The sequence below is a fragment of the Malania oleifera genome, chromosome 1, assembly GCF_029873635.1.
Source record: "Malania oleifera isolate guangnan ecotype guangnan chromosome 1, ASM2987363v1, whole genome shotgun sequence".
In the NCBI taxonomy this organism is placed as follows: domain Eukaryota; kingdom Viridiplantae; phylum Streptophyta; class Magnoliopsida; order Santalales; family Ximeniaceae; genus Malania; species Malania oleifera.
In genome coordinates, this window is record NC_080417.1 from 88,028,579 (window position 1) to 88,048,680 (window position 20,102).

The following is a 20,102-nucleotide window of genomic DNA, read 5'->3' on the forward strand; positions in this document are numbered from 1 at the left end:
ATCAAATAGTATAAATTAGTAATAAATAATTATATATATTATGTTAAATTATTTTATATATTATATGTACACTAAATTTTTATTTAATTTTTTATATATTTTATATATATAAAAATTATATATATTATATAAATTGTTATTTTTTATGTATTAAAAATTTATATTTTATATATATTTATTAAAATATTAAATTGGTTAACTAATTTAACTGAAATTCGGTTCGGTCGGTTTTGGGTTCAGTTAAATGTGGAATTTCAGTTGGTTCGGTTAACGAGATTTGTTGACTGAAATTTTTTGGTTGATTCAGTTAAATGAACCAAATTAACCTAACCGAATGCTCACCCCTAGCTGGAAGAGGGCTAGGGCTGGTTCTGGGCCTTCTGGCTATGTTTTCTTTATTAATAGGTTCAAAAATTTCAAGGCACAACCCACTACGCCTCGAGCATCAGTGTGCTTCAGTGCGCCTCTTGAAGGCCGCCTTGCCTCAACAGGAATGAGGTGCTGGCCTTATCGCCCCACTGCGCTTCGTGCCTAGGTGCACCTCAGGGATGTTTTTGACTACTATGCTTTCAATTGTAGATCACCTCCACATCGGGAGTAGATCTGCTCTTTCCCTGCACAGACAACCTTACTCGAAGGCAAATTGGCACTTTTACATCCTTTACCTTCAACATTACTCACTACTGCAATAGCCCGACTCCCCAATTGTTGAACTAGCGGCGAACCTTCGATTGTATCATTGATCTCCTAGTGTAGACCCTTAAGCTACTACGCAGAATTCATTTTCAAAACTTAGCTGCCCTATGTCTTTAAATCTGCTGGGAACAAAAACTGCATACCTCTTCCCTCAAACCTAACTCTAGAAATTTCCCCGCCTTAGTTAGAGGAATTGACAATCAACATCGTACACTACCCAGTGGAGGCACAACCTATCACAAAATCATTTCCAGCATATGAGGAAACCTCACCCACCTTTTGTGATTCTGGTTGTGCTTGAGCAAAAACAAATAAAATTTCTCTCCCACTTTGTCTAACCTCAGATTGAAGTTCTTTCCTTCGATTTGAAGCAAATGCTTGTGTTAATCTATAGACATTTTCTAACAATTCCATAGGGCAATACAAAGAGAATGAACAAAGTAGGTTTCACGAGAGAGTATTCTATTTGCGTTCATAAGTTCGATCTGCTGATATTTGCTTCATTGTTGCCAATTAAGTTGTTGATGTTATAAATTTTTTTCAGTAATACAAAGAGAGAAAGATGGGTGTATTTTTGTTGCCCAGTTACCAAATCATTGTTTCTTCTTTAACTTAATTATCTTTTTTTTTTTAGCTTTTTTTTTTTTTTTTGGTTTATCATTACATAATATAGGAAGACAAAGAAAAATAATTAAAGGCCAATATGTATGGGGGAAGGGAGGCTGGGGAGCTTGGGATCTCTGACAAATGAGGTAGAGTCTTGCTCATATTTGTTGGTAATAATTTGATACCCAACTTAAAGAAAGAGTTCGGATTTCTTTGTAGTATCTTGAGCAACATATATTGTCAAGCGACTAATGGAAATACAATTTGCCTTCGTTCCTTGGTTTGATTGCTCTCTCCATTTGGTGGTATAGCCTGGTACATGATGAACTCTCTACAAGGACTATTTTGCCAAGCACATGGACATCAAACCTTGCCATGACAAACACAAGCAGCCGTTATCCCAACTATTTAGAGTTAGCTACATGGATCCTTTTCTTTTGTACGATTTTTAAGGCTATCCACTATGAACTTAATTCTAGTAACTCCTTTTTGGATAGAAGAAGAAGACAATATTATTAAATTTGAAAATCAGAGTACACGATTTGGAGGAGAAGGAGTCCTCTCCAACTAGCTAGAAAAGCTAGAGAAAGACTATAAACAGAAGGAAAAGAAAAAGCAAAACACACACCAAAAAATTCATTACAAGGGCTTGCCTTCGAATTTCTAGCAAGGTGGGACAGGGAAAGACCCCCAAAGAAACCCTAGGAGTGCACCCACAAGGAGGCTAGGAACACTCTATCCCACACAATTCATGGACAAGTTTATTGACTTCTAAAGATCCTAGCATTTCTCTCTATCCACAAGGCCCAAAGGATGGCAAAAACAGCCGCACACCATAACTCTTTTATCATTCCTATTTTTTTTGAATCCCCTGAAATTAATTCAGTAGGCATCTTGCCTTCCGTGGAGCGGCTGGAGCCACCCACTTTTCCCCAGCTAGAGAGAAATGGGCATTCCAAACCTGTGATGGCACATTGCAATGTACTAAAAAATTGGCAGTTCATTGCTTTCACAATACATGAAAGCACACATCAGGACTAAAAGCCTTATAGGGTCTTTTCCTTTGTAGCAGATCATGCATGTTGATCCTTTTCAAGATGACAGTCTAGACAAAAGCTTGAATCTTCCCTGGCACCTTAGCCATCCAAAGAAAGTAATTCCAAGGAATAGAATTAGCGGTATGGGTTTTCAAAAGATGAGATAGAAAAGATTTGGAAGTAAATATTCCTGAAGAATCCCCCTCCGACACTCTCTCAACTTCACTTGAAAGAGACTGTGTTGGTCCAATAAGGAAATAAGGGTAGTGAGATCTTCAACCTCTCTTTTGTTGATGTTCCTAATAAAAGATTAAAAAGACAAGGAGCCTTTAGCTAGAACAAAGTCTCCCCCACTCACATCTTCCCGAAAGTAGACTTTATTACCAATTTACCATTACCCTTTTTGAATCAAATAAGAGGAAAAAACTAATTGGCCACTCGAGAGACAAATTTCTAGAGGTATATGCGTGAGAAATGTTTGATCTGGTACTTGCTCTTAATTATCTTATGGCAAAGGGGATTCAGTTTTTAGAGGGAACCTCCCAAAGACAATTACCTACAAGAGGGATGCTTTTAGATACCACATTCCCATCAATTAGGCCCCCCTCAGACTTGGGTCTACCCAGTACCAATCACGTCCAAGCTAACATGATGGCCACGCTACCTTCCTTAGGATCTGACCAAATGAACTCATGCATCAACCTCTTTACGGATTTGGCCAAGAGTTTAAACAAGGAGAGGTAATAAATCGGGATATTAAAGAGAGAAGCACTAATGAGAGTGGCTTGGTCCGCCGGGGGGGGGGGTGGAAGATGGAATTCCGTCTCTCCAATTTCCTTACCACTTTTTTCTAGGACGGGATCCTAGAAGGCTTCGGAGTTTGGATTGCCTCTAGGGGTGGGGGGGTGGGGTGTGAGATAGATTAGGGGCCACTAAAGGGATTCACAACCCACACTTAATTTGAATTTATGAAGAGTACTCTCATCCATGTTGATGCCAGCTATACCACTTTTGGACAAGTTGATCTTAAGACTTGAGATCGTCTCAAAGATTTTGAGCAACAGAAGGGCTTTCCTGAATTTTGCTCGATTGTCCTTAGCAAATAACAGGGTGTTATTAGCAAACTGTAGGTGTGATATCTTTACTTCCTCCCTCCCACAAACTAGACTTTAATCACCCCCTAGCCTGAGCATGAATAAACTGTTAGTAGGATAGACAACAAACTTACCATAAATTGTTCTACATTTATTTAGGGAACAAATCTGTCAAACCTACTATAAATTGTTTTAATATTTAGGAAAAAAATCTGTAAATATCTTTCCTGAATTAGGGAGATGCTGTAATTAGGAGATGCTGTAATTAAGAGATATTGTAATTAAGGGATATATTGTAATTAGCTCTATATAAGAAAAGACCACTCGATTGAGGGTCATCAAGCAAATCTGACATGGTATCAGAGCCACTCTCTGAATCAACCTTGTCTTTGGTCCAATTTTCGTGGTTTTAGGCTCTGGTTTTTTGGTTTCTTGGGTGCGGGTTCAGGTTTGCAGTTTTTTGGTTAATTTCGAGAGATTCTAGTTATGGCTAACAGCTCCAACTCAGAAGTCTTTCAAACTCGGTTTACAGGGAAGAATTATGCTGCCTGGGAGTTTCAGTTTCAACTTTTTGTCATGGGAAAGGAGTTGTGGGTTCATGTTGATGGGAGTGATCCAGCACCTACCAATCCTATGAAGTTGGTTCAATGGAAGGTGAAAGATGCTCGCATGATGACTTGGATTCTTGGGTCTGTTGATCCACTGCTTATAGTCAATTTAAGGCCTTAACAGACAACTAAATCGATGTGGAAGTACTTGCAAGAGGTCCATCATCAAGATCATTCCGCCCGGTGATTTCAGTTGGAAACAGATCTTGCTGCCTATTCCCAAGGTACACTCTCTGTTCAGGAATATTTATGTGGTTTTCAGATTCTTTGGGCTGAGTTTTCCGACAATGTGTATGCCAACGTGTCGGCCTTGTCTCTCTCTGCTGTTCAAGAAGTCCATGAAGCTAGCAAAAGAGACCAGTTTTTAATGAAACTAAGGCTAGAATTCGAGTCTATTCGCTCCAACTTGATGCACAGGGATCCTTCACCATCTCTTAATGTATGTTTTGGAGCACTTCTTCGAGAGGAACAACGTCATCTTACTCAATCTTCGCTTCCGCAAGAGAATGCTGTCGCATACGCTGCTCAAGGCAAGGGGAGGGGTTGAGACATGCGTATGGTTCAGTGCTACAGTTGCAAAGATTATGGGCATATTGCTGCCCATTGTGCTAAAAAGTTCTGCAGCTAGTGTAAACAGAAGTGGCACATAATCAAAGAATGCCCAACATGTCCTCAAAACTGACCCGTGAATGCTTATGATGCTACTGCTATTGGCCAAACATCAGATGGGGTAACCAGCACTCAAAATCTCACTCTAGTGTCACCTTCCACTGCTGCTACACCTGCCCTTACACCAGAAATGGTGCGGAAAGTAATTGTATCGGAATTTTACGCTTTAGGGCTGCAAGGTAAGGGTACTATACCCTCTCAATCTCGGCTTGTTGATTCTGCTGCATCCAATTTCATGACCAGTTCTCCTGATATGCTTAGCAATGTTCTTAAGCACATTGGTTCTTCTATTTTCCAAGTTGCTAATGGCCATCTTTTACTGATTATTGCGGTTGGTGATATCGCACCATCACTTACTAATATTTTTGTATCACCTGGGCTTTCTACGAGTCTTATCTCGGTTGGACAATTAGTGGATGATAATTATAATGTTTGGTTTTCTCGTGTTGGTTGTCATGTGTAGGATCTGGTGTCGGGGAGGACAATAGCGAAGGGGCCTAAGGTTGGAAGACTTTTTCCATTATACTTTTCCATTCCTAGTATCATTTCTTTGGCTTGTACTACTGTTTCCAATAATTGTGAAGTCTGGCACAAATGTTTAGGCCTTCCAAACAATGTTGTTTTATCTCATTTGCTGAATTATGGTTTGTTGGGAAAAAAAGATTCTTCTTTGCCTCATGCTTTGTCTTTTGACTGTTCTACATGTAAAATCGGAAAATGTAAGATTCTTCCCTTCCTTTCTTCTAGGAGTAGGGCAAAGGATTGGTTTGACCTAGTTCATAGTGATGTATGGGGCATTACTCCTGTCATTCCTCATGCTTATTATAAATATTTTGGGACATTCATAGATGACTATAGTCGGTATACTTGGGTATATTTTCTGCGCTATAAGTCTGAAGTCTTTGCTGTTTTCAAATCGTTTCTAGCATATGTTGAGAATCAATTTACCACTAGCATTAAGACTTTACGATGTGATTCTGGTGGAGAATATAACACTCATGAATTTCTTGAGTTTCTTCGTCACAAAGGAATTGTTTCTCACCGCTCGTGTTCTTATACGCCTCAACAAAATGGCGTGGCTAAGTGCAAAAAAGGACATTTGTTAGATGTTGCTAGGACCTTGTTACTTGCATCTTCTGTTCCTCCTAAATTTTGGGTGGAAGCTTTAGCTACAGCAGTATATTTGATTAATAGGTTGCCTTCTAAAGTGCTAAATTTCAACTCTCTATTCTATCGGCTGCATAAACAGCACCCTAGCTTTCTTGACTTACACACTTTTGGCTGTGTCTGTTTTGTGCATCTACCTCCACATCAACATCACAAACTCGCTGCGCAATCTATGAAATGTGCCTTTATGGGATATAATTTATCTCAAAAAGGATTTGTGTGCTATGATGCTTCTTTCAATAAATTTCATATATCTCGTAATGTCGTTTTCTTTGAACATCAATGTTTCTTTCCTAGTGCTCTTACATCATCTCTTGCAGTTTTTGTTCTTCCTCACTTTGATGATTTGATATGCACTCCTAAACGCTTCAGCCCTGGTTTTGTGTATGAACGTCGTCGGCCAACTCTACCCCTTCCTGAGTCTGATCTGCCACCTGATCCTGATCCTGTTTTGCATTCTCCTCGACGATCTGGCTATGCTTGTCATCCACCGGATGGGTATGGTTTCCCTTATATCTCCTTCACGACTGCCTTATCAATTGTGTCAATTCCTAATTCATACTCACAAGTTGTTAAACATGAGTGTTGGAGAAAGGCTATGCAGGAAGAACTTCAACCTCTTCAAGAAAATCGGACTTAAGATATGGTCCCTTGTCCTTCTTATATCAAGCTAATTGGATTCCTACTCACAAGTTGTTAAACATGAGTGTTGGAGAAAGGCTATGCAGGAAGAACTTCAACCTCTTCAAGAAAATCAGACTTGGGATACGGTCCCTTGTCCTTCTTATATCAAGGTAATTAGGTGTAAGTGGGTTTTTTCTGTGAAACTTCGGCCTGATTGGCCTGTGGACTGTTATAAGGATCGTTTGGTTGCCCTTGGTAACTGCCAGGAGTATGGGGTTGACTATGAGGAGACCTTTGCTCCCATCTCTAAAATGACCACTGTGCGTACTATTATTGCCATTGTAGCCTCTCTGGGATGGTCCCTATGCTAGATGGATGTGAAGAATGCATTTCTTCACAGTGATTTACAGGAAGATGTTTACATGGCACCTTCTCCTAGCCTTTGCACGTCGTCGACATCAAATGTGTGTAAGTTGAAGCTCTCTTTGTATGGTTTGAAACAGGCTCCTTGGGCCTGTTTTGATTATGTTCGGGCTACCTTACGTCAGTTTTCTTTCATCCAAAGCCAGTATGATTCCTCGTTGTTTCTTCGTAGGAGTTCTGTTTTTATCGTTCTTCTTCTGGTTTATGTCGACGACATTGTCATCACTGGGACCGATTCTACTCTCATTGATAAGCTAAAGCAACATCTTCATGATTCCTTCCATATGAAGGACCTTGGTCCTCTCCGTTTTTTTCCTCAATTTGGAAGTTCAGTTCGATTCATTTGGGGTTTTCTTGCATCAGCATAGATACACGGAGGACTTGATTTCCTTGTCTAGTTTGTAGGATTCCTCTTCTGTGGATACCCCTTTGGAAGTGAATGTCAAGTATCGACTTGAGGAGGGGGATCTCCTTCTTGATCCCACGGTGTTTCGACAATTAGTTGGTGACTCATTTATCTCACTATTACACGTCCTGACATCTCCTTTGCTGTCCAGCTAGTTAGTCAATTTATGCAGTCTCCTTGTCACCTTCATCTTGCAGCGTTCTGCCGAATTATTCAATATCTCCGGGGTTCCTCTCATCGTGGCTTGTTCTTCTTTACTAGTACTTCTCTTTGCCTTGTGGCTTTTAGTGATGTTGACTGGGCAGGATGTCCTGATACTCGCTGGTCTCTCACTGGGTGGTGTATGTTTCTTGGTGATTCCCTTATCTCTTGGAAGAGTAAGAAAAAAGATTGTGTTTCCAAATCTTCGGCCGAGTCAGAGTACCGTGCCATGTCAGCAGCCTGCTCCGAGATTGTATGGCTCCGTGGCTTACTTGACGAAGTAGGTTTTCCTCAGTCCACTCCCACTCTTCTTCATGCTGATAATACGAGTGCTATTCAGATCACTACAAATCCCGTCTATCACGAGCGTACCAAACATATTGAGGTGGACTACCATTCTATTTGGGAGGCTGTCGATACTCGGGTTATCTCTCTTCCACATGTTTCAAGCGACCTTTAGATAGCGGATGTCTTCACCAAAGCTATGACACAACTACGTCATCTGTTTCTTGTTGGCAAATTGATGCTTCTTGATCTACCGGCATCATTTTTTTTTTTTGGGGGGGGGGGGGGATGTTAGTAGGATAGACAACAAACTTACCATAAATTTTTCTACATGTATTTAGGAAACAAATCTTTCAAACCTACCTTAAATTGTTGTTTAGTTATTTAGGAAACAGATCTATAAATGTCTTTCCTGAATTAGGGGTCAATGCTTAATGTTAGGAGATGCTGTAATTAAGGGATATATTTTAATTAGGAGATATTGTAATTAAGGGATATATTGTAATTAGCTCTATATAAGAAACGGACCACTTGATTGAGGGTCATCGAGAAAATATGACATAAACAACCTATTAAGGGTGTCTACTGCTAAGGTGAATACGAAAGGGGATAGAGGGCCCCTTTGTCTAAGACCTCTAGACAGCTTGAACCAATCTCTTAGTTGATCATTGACATTGACAGACATATAGGACGAAGTAAGACAACCTTTGGCTCACTTTCTCCACAGATCCCCTAAGACTTTTTCACTTGTCACCTTATCTAAGTAACCCCAGTTGATCCTATCATAGGCTTTCTCCCAAAATCCACTTTAAAAAGAATACCCTTTCTGCCTTCTCTTTACATCCTTTACGATCTTGTTGGCTCCCTTCTCTTTACATCCCGGTCCTTGTGATTATGTATAGTTGCCATTCGTGGTTCCGTCCTTATCACTAGAACTCCAATGGCTACGTTGGTGAAGGAGATATTCGGCGAAAGTATTTGGAACACACTTCTCCTCTCGCTCTCCTCCTCTGGCCTAACGTTTGATTAGCCACAATTGGAGCATCTCCAATTGCCATTGTTGGTTTTGGAGGACTTGTTCGTGGTTGACTAGAGTTCCAACATAGCAGCGAGAGAGGCCTTCCACCTATTTTTTTGGTCACCCTAAGGGATACATATATGGGGTAAATACTTGCAATAGTCCTTTTTCATGCATATAAACCTTCCTTTGCCATTTTTAAGGATCTTCAGACACAGTTTGTTGCCTCATTGAAACTAGCTCCATAGTGGCTTGCAGCAGCCCCCCATCGTCAGCCTCACAAATCATCCGCTTCATCTTTAGGATCCAAACGAGTTCCTCCATTTCCAAAATGATGTATGAAACATCCTTGCCTGCATATTCTGTGATGCGATAGGTCGTTGCATTTGAGTGGATAACTGAAATCACTTTCCTCTTAATTTTGATGGTTTCAAACTCTATCATCCCTATTTTGGGCACAAGCAAGATGGGAAGGAAGATGGCTGGCCAAAAAAAACGAGACAAAGGTTTGGTAAGGGTTAGAATAGAGGCTTAGCGATGCTGTGTGTGAGTCTATTTGATGGTTAGAGGTAGGGTTTTGAGTATGGCGTAGGTATGGAGTTGTAAGGAAGGCTTGTAGTTGATTTCTTGAAACCAGTAGCTCCCAATGGTCGGAAATTGTGATGATGAGGTTTGGTTTTGAAATATGGAAGCATGATAGTTGAGTAGGGTTTTGTTTTGAAGTCTAGATCAGCAATGAGGAGATATTTTGAAGTGAGGAAGATTAGAAGGGGGAAGGGAGAGTAAGTTGAAGGGGATGTGGCCATGCTCAAAGGCTCGGATGATAGGGAGGGTGAGAGGATACAATCAGGTCAACAAATGCAGTGTAATGATGTCGACTCTCTGGCAGCAGCCACCGGAGGTGACGACTGCTCTAGATGGAGAGCATTGGAGATAGTGGCAGCTTGGCTCCTCTTTTCAGTGCCTCCATCTTACATGGTTTATTTCCAGAATTAACTCAGATCAAATTATTCGTGGACCATGAGGAAAGGAAGGAAAATAAGCTCCAAATATATAGCACATCCTAATTTAGAAGTAATAATGCAAGTAGTCATCAGCACATTAGGTAACACCTATCAAAACCAAGCATTAGTAACCAACTTCAACACAATTGTGCGAAGCTCCCGTACAACCACGCCATATCAAGGTTCTGGGGAGGGCAAAATATACACAACCTCACCTCCTCAATTGGGGAGGTAGTTTCCATGACTCCAACTTGTGACCTTTATGTGTGAGTTTAGCACCCAAGTGTTGCGTCAAGATTCACTCTCAACCATTAATTGCTTAAATATGAAATTAGTGAAATTTTGCTTTGATTAACATATTTTATAATCTTGTTAATTGGGATGTGGTTAGGGGGCCTAAGTGGGAAGGGGGTTTGGAGCTTGGTAATTTGGTATCTAAAAATTGTCTCTCTAGTTGGGAAATGGTTATGGTGGTTTCCTTAGAGGTTAACGCTCTTTGGTGCAAGGTTATAAAAAATTAGTATTGCGTTCATCAAAATTAATGATATGCTAGAAGTAGTAACAATGTTTCTTATTTGAGTCCTTTAGATTTTGTTTCTGAGGTTGCTCATTTGTTCTTTCCTTTTATCAAGTTCAAAGTTGGTAATAGTAATAAGATTTGGTTCTAGGAGGATCTTTGGGTGGGAGTGGTTTCATTGGAGATTTGATGCCTTGTCTTTTCAGATTATCCACCGTTCATGGGTGCTCCAAACACATCATTTTAGTCTTCCGATGGGGACTCTCTTTCTTGAGATATCCACTTCTTAGGAGTTTTACTTAAATAGAGGTTGATGAGCTTACTATTTTTTGAGAGTTTTGGATTCCTTTGTTCGCCAGACGAGGTGTGATTCAAAGGTTTGGTTAGGGGATTTGTCAAGTTCTTTTTTGTCAAAAGATTTTTTCCGTCATTTATTGAAACCTTCTATCTCGTCGTTGTCCTTTGAATAATGTCATGCTAAAGTTCCTTGTAAGATGACTTTCATTTGGGTGCTGACTCTTAATAGGATTAATATGAATGACTTGTTACAGGGAAGGACTCTATAAGACCACCAGCCTAGAAATTTGCATGATTTGTCTAGAGTTAAGGAGACCAATGCGCATCCCTTTCTACATTGTTGGGTGTCAGGGCAGCTTTGGGCTGCACTTTTCTGTCTTTGTTGGTGTGTGGCTAACACCACAAAAATGCTGAGTATTTTTTGGTGGTGTTGTTTTGGGTTTTGGCAGAAGCGTAAAAAGGATGGTTTATGGGCTTGTGCTGTGTATAATGTTTTTTGGACTTCATGGCTTGAGAGGGATGCCAGGGTTTTCAATGGCAACATAACATCTTCCCACTTGTTATAGGATGTTGTTTTACCTGCTTCTTCTTGGACACTCTTCTGGACTGTTTTTTGGGGGTTTGTTGTCTGATCTCTCGAAGGATTTGAGAGCTGCACTTTGTAATTGCTTTTAGCTGTTCATTGGACGGTGTCCTGGACTCTGCAGTTTGTAATTCTCTCGTTTTATGTAATGATATTTTTTCCTATAAAAAAAATACATCATTATATGCTTATTAGATTATTGAAAAGGAAGATTAAAAAGGTCTTTGGTTGAGACCCTGTGGTTTCTTAGCCTGAATGTTTATTGTTTGTGAGTTTTTGATTATCCTGTCTGTTTGTTTTGGTGCAGTTCATCTCGATTGTACATATTCCAAGGACCGCCAGATTTGATGCCACCAGTAAGAATGAACTACCATTCTTTAATCTCTTCTAATGAATGATTTAAAAGTGATTTGATGTTATTGGATTTAAATGATAATTTTCCTCAAAAAATTAGTTTTTAGTTTTGTATGTTAGTGGAGTTGATATATTTTTTGTACCTTGTACCAGACTGCAAGCTGCCTTTGTCTCTGTCGTGGCTTTGAAACTTTCTGTCACACAATGAATTTTAAATACCTTTGTGTGTGCAGAGAACCTTCCTTCAGGGAAAAAATGGCAAGAACAGATACATGATTCATCAAATTGGATCACTAGGGGTACCATCATCTGTTGGTGTTGCTTTTCATGTGGTTGGCAGAAATTATTTCTCATCCATTACGAAGCTCCCATTTTTACGTGCATATGCTTCTGCTAAGTTGATTGTATTCCCATACCCTGATTTGTTGGTGCTGCTTTCCTGTGGTTGGCAAAAATATTTTCTCATCCGTTATGAAGCTCCCATTTTTATGTGCCATATGCTTCTGCTAAGTTGATTTTAATCCTGTGTTTTAGACTGTAATTATGCCACAGGAGTAAGCATCTTTCCTTCGCATTCTCTTCTTGGGGCAACAAGTTAGATTTTTTGGACTGGAGAAGTAACATAGAGGAGAGTTTTCCCTTTAGCAGAAGGGGTGCGGAAAAATAAATTGACCAAGCTCGCAAAGCAAAAAGGCCACGAAACTTTGAAAATCAATGCTTGAAAGAGATGGGTACTAGGATTCCCTAAGTTTACGGCTTTTATATTAGGAGTTTACCTTTGAAATGGTTGATCTTGGTACCTTTGAAGCAGAGTCTGGAGATTGAGAGAAATTTACATATTCTTCCAGTGTCTCTCATCTTTCAAGTTCTACCTTTAGTTACATCATTTGAAGCACATAATTGCTGTCGGCTGCTGAATTTCTCAGACCATAATACTAGTTTCCAGTTAACTTTGTTGAATTTCTTGTGGGACTCTCCCTATAAGTGATCTTTGACAAATACCTCTTCTACTTGGAAATTGAAGAAAGCAACCAACTAGTTTAATTCATCATCTTTGATCTTTGAATTTCTTTTGTTCTTCTTCTACAGCTTGGCACTTTATAGAAGCATCCTTGATTTGATCACTTCATCTTTTTATGCTTGCCTGTATCATGTGCTTTTGTTTAGTTATCATGTTATAATTTTGAAACATCACAGAACCTGAATTTTCTATTTTATATTTACAGTTAGAAGTAACACTTGGCTTTTTGGATGCCTTTCAAATATAATTCAGAGTAGTCTTTTGGTCTAATTAACTTGCTTTTGCTTGGATATGCTTCTGTTTATGTGTTGTAGGTTTCTGATTGCTATTTTTTACTGTTTCCATGGCCTCTATTTAGGAAGCTGACTTGGAAAGAATTAGACATGCCAAAGGCCTACAAGAGATGAAAGATCGTGAAGCTTCTCTCCTACGAGCAAAACTGGAAGGAACACTCGCTGATGGTATCTCATGGGGAATGGGAGAGGACGCAATTGAAGAAGCTGAGGTTTGTGGCTCATAACCATTTTTTAGTAGTTATATTTTTTGCAAAAATGCCATGTTAACTTGGCCATTATTATGATAGGCAATTGTGAAAATGGGCAATCACATATTTCCTGTTTCCAAGAATTGCAGGGTTCAGGTGTTTATTCTTATGGAACCCAACCATTATCATCATCTATAGTTTCCAGTGAATGTGAAAGCTTAGTGTTTTTGACACACACAAACACACCCATAATCACTCTTCAATGCTCCCCCTTAAACTAGAGCATATGTTTCAAATTTATCAACTTGTTGCTAATATATTTTACATAGGAACCTCCTAAAGGCTTTGTGAATAAATCAGCAAGTTGATCCTCTGATTTCATATGACTGGTGTTAACGAAATTCTTTAGAAATTTCTCCCGAACAAGTGAGAGTCAACTTCAATATGTTTATCCTTTCATTAAACATTGGAAGATGCGGCCTCAATGGGAAAGTCAAATGGAGTTCCTAACAACCATGGTCTTAAATTTCCAAGAAATTGTCAAAATTTCCGATTTCTGTCGCCCTTGAAATCAAAATGGCAGTCGATTTCTGTTTTACTTAATTTATGTCGAAATTTCAACAAATCATTTGAAATTTATTGAAATCTCAAAATTTTAGCAAAACTTGTCGAAATTTTAACTATAGAACAAAATTTCCTCGGAATTCAAATGAGAAATTTAGGAGTGAAGTGAAATTTCTCTCTTAATTTATGTTATTCTTTTTTATTGAAGCAAAGATTATTACGAGGGATTTTGAAATTATATGAAAAAATAAACTTGCAACAACATTTTTTATCTAAGCGTTCATGTCTACATTATCATTTTTTGCATAATAAATAATATTTAAATGATTTAAGAATTTCATTTGCATTTATTGAGTAAATTTAATGCACATTATCTTTTACACAAATTATATTACAAATTTTCCACCTCATACACGGCATAGATGTATTTAATTTGCAATATATTAGTCCTAAAACTTAAGTTATTACGTCTATTAACCATTTCTAAAATTTCATAAAAGTATTCCATGATTTACTACTGATTTCCGTTATTTTTTCAAATCAAAATTGAAATTGACATCAAAATCGAAATTTCCATTGAAATTTCTGTACTTTTGGAGCTTCGAAATTTTATTTGAAATTGAAATTTAAGACCTTGATAACAACACATCTTCACAGACCAATAACTACGAGATCACCCTAGAATGGAAAGAAATTGGGTTCAGCAGTATGAGGATTGTAACCTGAGCGAAGCAAGAGGTCAGCCTCTTTCACATAAGCAACATGGATTCTTTGAAGCAATATGGACATCAATTTGATTATCACTTCATATATGATAAATGTGGAAATCAAAGTGCTTGAGTGGTTCCAGCATATTCCTCATCCAGATCAATGTGCAAGCAGCATGAGCCATGACTGTATTTGGATTTAGCATTGGATTTTGCAATTATCGGTTGCTTCTGACTCATCCAAGATGTCAAATTTCTGCTAACAAAAATGTAGTAAGATCTCTTTTTGATGGAGATGTTGGCTTATCTATATTGTATATTAGCCCTAAATCAAAGTATGGCCATAATTCTGGTATAACAGTCCTGATCTACTTCACCTTTGAGATACCTCAAGATGCACATAACTACAATCCAATGACCAGCCGACATGAGCATAAGAAACAGACTAAACATACTGTTTGCAAAGGCCACTTCCAATTTGGTAACTATATGATATTTTTAGCCTCCCAAATAACCTCCTATAATCCTGCATCGTCCAGGATTTTTGGTATCATTTCACAATCATTTGCAGATAACTTATTGTTAGGATCCTGAAGTGTATCAATGTACTTAAATCCTATGTATCAATGAGTCAATGCACTTAGATCCTAACATTCATGTTTCAGTCAACAACTCCCTTACATGTGATGGAAAAATCTCTGAGCATGATCTGCCTACTTCAATGCCTGGAAAATAATTTTACTGACCCAAATATTTTTCAACTATTGTGTGTTCTTAACTTCTGACAATCATCATGTGTAATGATAACTGAGAATATACTATTAATGCAGTTTCATGTAAAGTGGTGTTCGGGTAGAATGCAAAATGATCCACCCCACACCTGTGAAGACCAAAAGTGATTATTACTTCACTAAATCTCCCAAACCACGCTTTGAGAGATTGTTCTAAACCATATAGATACTTATTGAAACAACAAAGCAACACGAACGGCGTGACTCCCTAACAAAACTGTAAGGTTGCTCCATGTGAATTTCCTTGTGAAGATCTCCATACAGAGCCATTTCACTTCGAGCTAGAAGTGACTTATTATCTGAAGATGGCTCAATGGTGATAATGAAAGTGGGAACCATATAAAGCTTTCTCAAGAAAAAAGGATTCAAGAGGAAGAACTGTAAAAAACTGGAAAGAAGGATGATCTGAAGAAGAAAGGAGAAATAATCTGAACCAGAGCACTATAGATATGGCTGTGCATTTTACAAAAAGAAGCAGCCACAAAGCAAAAAGAAGGTGCAAGATGATGCACACGCCAGTGAAGATCAAAAGCAATTACCCTTCACTATATCTCCCAAACCTTGCTCAGGAATGTTTTTTTTTTAAACCATGCAGTGATTTCTTCAAACAGAAAATCAACATGAACAACATGAACAACATATAGTTTGATCCATGTGAACTTCCTAGCAAAGATCTCCATAAAAAAAGATGCTTTTTTTATGTCTAACTAATGGTCAATTAAAGTTTTCCACCAGAGTAAAAAATAGATGCACATATGCAATCTCCACCATAGAGGAAAACATGTAAAGCGTAATTCTGGACATAAATTTGAGCTATTGACAAGATGAGCCAACAATCAACAAAACTTTTGGGGTTAGCTGTCACTTTAAACACCCATTGACAACCAATAGTAGACTTATCAGTTGGAAGCCAGTTCCCAAGTATTATTTTATGATAAATTATTCATCTTGCTTTGCATGGCGGCTTCCCAAGATGGGACATAGCCTCAGAAAAAGAAGCAGGAAGCGTTACTGAGGATAGTAAGGATTCAAAAGCATAACATGAAAGTGACAAATGGTAATTGGCACCAAGTGTGATATGGGTTGAAAATGAGTTTGCTTACCTTTATGGGCAGCAATTGGAAGTTCCAATTCGTTAGGAGCTGGATTAGGGGAGAAGGGAGCAGTTGGTGAAGTAGGTGAATACATAGTTGATGATACAATTTCGTGACAGTGTTGATGAGTATACACCTGAAAAGGTAGAAATGAATGTCTAGAAGAAGGAAGTGACATGAAGGTATTAGGCATTTTGATAAAGATTTGGAACATGAGTAAGAATAGGAACATGTAAGAAGATATTCATGAAGATCTGCAAAAGTATGTGTGGCAGTGTAATAAGGAGTAGGCTCCAAGAATGTAACATCATCCCAACCAGAGAATCAGTTTCATATAATAGGACTACTGCCCATATGCCCTTTTTGAGAGATAATATCCCAGAAAGATACATTTGATCGCTCAAGGATTTAATTTATCAACATCCACAGCAAGCTGATACATAGAGGGACCGCCCAAATATACATCGAGCAATGAGAAGAGAGGTTCCTGAGGAAAGCGAGAAGAATGGGGAGGTTTTTCTTCTAAAATTGAAGAAGACAACTCGTTGATGAGGCAACATGCTTTAAGAAGCGAATCACTTCCAGAGGGTTTCAGAACATTCATGTGCAACAAAAAAGAACAAACAACTTCTGTGGGATGCTTAACTTTTCTTTTGGTAATTCCATTTATTGTGGAGTGTCAAAATAAGATGACTGGTGAACCATATTCGAGTTGGTCAAGAAAGGAGGAAAAGGTGTTGAAGAAAACTCCTGGGCATTATCACTGCAAAGTATACAGAAGATAAGTTGAACCGAGTCTTAATTTAATCACAAGAAGCCCAATAAGGAGAAAATAATTCTAAAAAATCTTTCATTAAATTAAGCCTAGGTGGTTTCTGAATAACCATCTGCAAATGTGACAATATACCAAAACCCCAATTTGGGAGTAATACAATTTATACCCAAAGATAATAATGAATGACAAAAAGGACTTGATGCCTATTTTTTTTGACTTGGGAAGCAAAAAGGATGCAATGATGCTTTCTCAATTGACATGACTCAGATTAAGAGTATGATGAACGTTTCAATTTAGGGTCTTACTTCTTCATATTCGGTAAGGAAAGATGTCCTTGATGACCAGGAATGTATTATGGTGGAACTGAAGTACCACCTCAACTGCAAGAGAAGACAAGAAGTTGAAGTAACAGAGGCCTGGATTCATGGCCTTTGCCAATCATATGTCAAGAGTTCAAATCCTAAATCACAAAAATATGAAAAGAAAAGACTGAGCAGTGTAAATGCTTAGTGAATTTATTGACAGGCATGAGTTAAATGGAAGTGAAGGAATATAGAAAACAGACGACAAAGAAAAGAAGAAACAGGTTTTGCTGCTCCAGTGTCACTGGCCCCCTAATAGAAGTAGAAAATTCATTGGCAAGATTGATTAGGAAGTGATTTTGAATATTGAAGTTCAGAAAAAATGTTTGATGTACCTGACACATGATCTTTAGCAGCTGAATCTATAAACCAGGGTCTAGAAGGAGAAGAGCTGGAGAAGTGACAAGAGCTGTGGGTTTACCCGTCTGGGCCATCAATGCAGTAAAATGGCACAACATTAGCAACCTGAGATGGCCTACTAGTCAAATTCAACACTATGAGTATCATTTTCCAAACCGTAATGCGTACACATGAGGTGGGCTTCTACCACGTTCTCCTCTGCCGCCGTGATTATCGTGTTCTCCACAGTACCTCTACCACTGTTTTATTGGCCACCTCTATGATGATTGTGTTACAAGCGCAAATCATACTAGACTAGGATCACCCAACAAACCATCGCTTGATGAACTCTCTATAGAGGTATGAAGTACCTGAATAAAATTCTGCAAATGAGGTGGTTCTCATAAAATTTGTGATTTCAGTGGATTACTTAGGTTTCGAACCAGCCAAAAACTTGAGTTTGACCATTTGTTCCTTCTGTTTTTGCATCGCTCCGACATCATCACTAATTGGTTGAAGCACATTCAACTTCTCATTGACCCATTTCACCTATGCATAGTATATATTTGATTTATCTTCCTGACACAACTCAAAGACGTCTACGAGGAGACCATAAATCCTTTTTGAATTACCAGTAAATAGTAATTCAATCCTATATCTTCTCAGATGTAATGTGTACGCTGATCGGAAAATGGGGATGCATAGAATTCCATAATAAGCCAACAATCTGGGTATTTTCTTGAATCCTTACATCTAATCTCCCTATTAATTGGTGTTTTATATGTTAGATTGGATGATGTTTCTATCCTTGACTGGTGAGAGAGATTTTTTAATGGCCTTAGATGGACCACTGTATATAATTATTACCATTCAGCTTATGGGTTCTAAATTGTGGTGATAGCAAGGTAGGCATAGTACTCCACATAGGATTCTTGGAGGCCATGAGAAAACCCATGCAAGCAGGAGGAACATGAGAGAACAATACTAATATTGCACTAAACAGAGGACTAACAGGTCGATAAGTGGCTAAGCAAGAAACAGATAGGCTAATATTGCATCAAAACATTGCATAGGTCCTGATGGCTCATGCTTCAGAACTTGATCAGCACAGAACTAGAGCACACCAGTTGGCCTAGAGTTTCTATTTGGATTTCCATGATAATTTTGGTCAATTGAAGAGAAACATGACGAAAACAGCCCACAATGATGCAAGATAAACCGCTCTACTCCAAACCAAATTATTACTTGTAGCCACCCCTTTGAAAAATCTAGCGTTTCTCTCCAACCAAACACACCACTCTACAGCCATAATAGTGCACCATGACAAGGCTTTCCTATCCATTCCATTACCAAAACCTCTAAATGGGATAGAGCAAAAAGCCTTCAAAGTGAAGGACAATCCAATTTCAGCATTGTCCAAGGAACTCCAGTCCACCCTATCATAGCTTTTTTCAAAATCTAGCTTCAGCAATAGACCCCTTTTTTCCTACGGACAACATTTTTAACCACTTCATTTGCTATCAATGCAGAGCCAAGGATACGTCTGTCACCTATAAAAATGCTTTGGCTAATAGAGATAGTATCCTCCAAGACAATAGCCAATCTCTTGGATAATACCTTAGTCTGAATCTTATAGACAATAGTGACCATGGTTTAAAATATGTAACAGCCGTTATGTAACGAAAAGTTAGGGGACCGAAACCGTTATAGACTGATATTGTGGGGGAAAAGAAATTCACGGCCATAACGGCCATTACGGACCGTTACAATCAGTTATGCTGCATTACAGTCTCTTACAGACTATTGCATCAGCCAACACTTCGATTCGGCTTTTCTGCTTCAAATCCACCCAACTTTCTCAGGATCACCTGCTTTCCCCCCTCTCCCAACCACTCGTCCTTGGTAGTTCTACCATTCCAAAGACTGAAATCGAGAAATTGTACCTTTGATTTGTTGTTGGAAGCTAAAGAATAAGGACCCTTCGTTTGCAGCCGGCCAACACTCCTCCTCCATTTCTCCACTTTCTTTGAGTTTGAAGGCTAAGATCTGCCCTCCTCGAGCAGTCAAATTGTTAGAAAAAGGCTTAGATCCCCCCCCCTCGAGTAGTCGAAGGCTTGAAGCTTCGTCCTAGCCTGTTCGGCAGTCGCAGGACAGCCTTGCAGCAGCTCCGCGAGTGGCTGCCAGCCCTGCAGCAGCTCCACGAGTTGCCGCCAGCCCTACAGCAGCTCCGCCAGTCACCGCCAGACCCATCTCCCTTCTGGTCTTCGAGAGTTCGAGTCTTGGAGTGGACTCTTCGTGACTCCTCCTCCAGCCCATCCTCTCTCTCTTTTGATTCTTGAATCTTTAGGATCCTTTGGTTTTTTTTTTCTCTTGTTG

At 38.9% G+C, this 20,102-nt stretch overlaps 1 protein-coding gene across 1 annotated transcript in view; it reads left to right on the forward strand.

Annotated features, from left to right (window-relative positions):
• Window positions 1-20,102, forward strand: part of LOC131167209 (uncharacterized) — a 104,736-nt gene that overhangs the window by 35,302 nt on the left and 49,332 nt on the right. Inside the window, exons 5-6 of the mRNA XM_058125966.1 lie at window positions 11,543-11,591; window positions 12,969-13,115. Coding sequence (XP_057981949.1) covers window positions 11,543-11,591; window positions 12,969-13,115 — 196 coding nt within the window. The remainder of the gene's footprint in view (window positions 1-11,542; window positions 11,592-12,968; window positions 13,116-20,102) is intronic.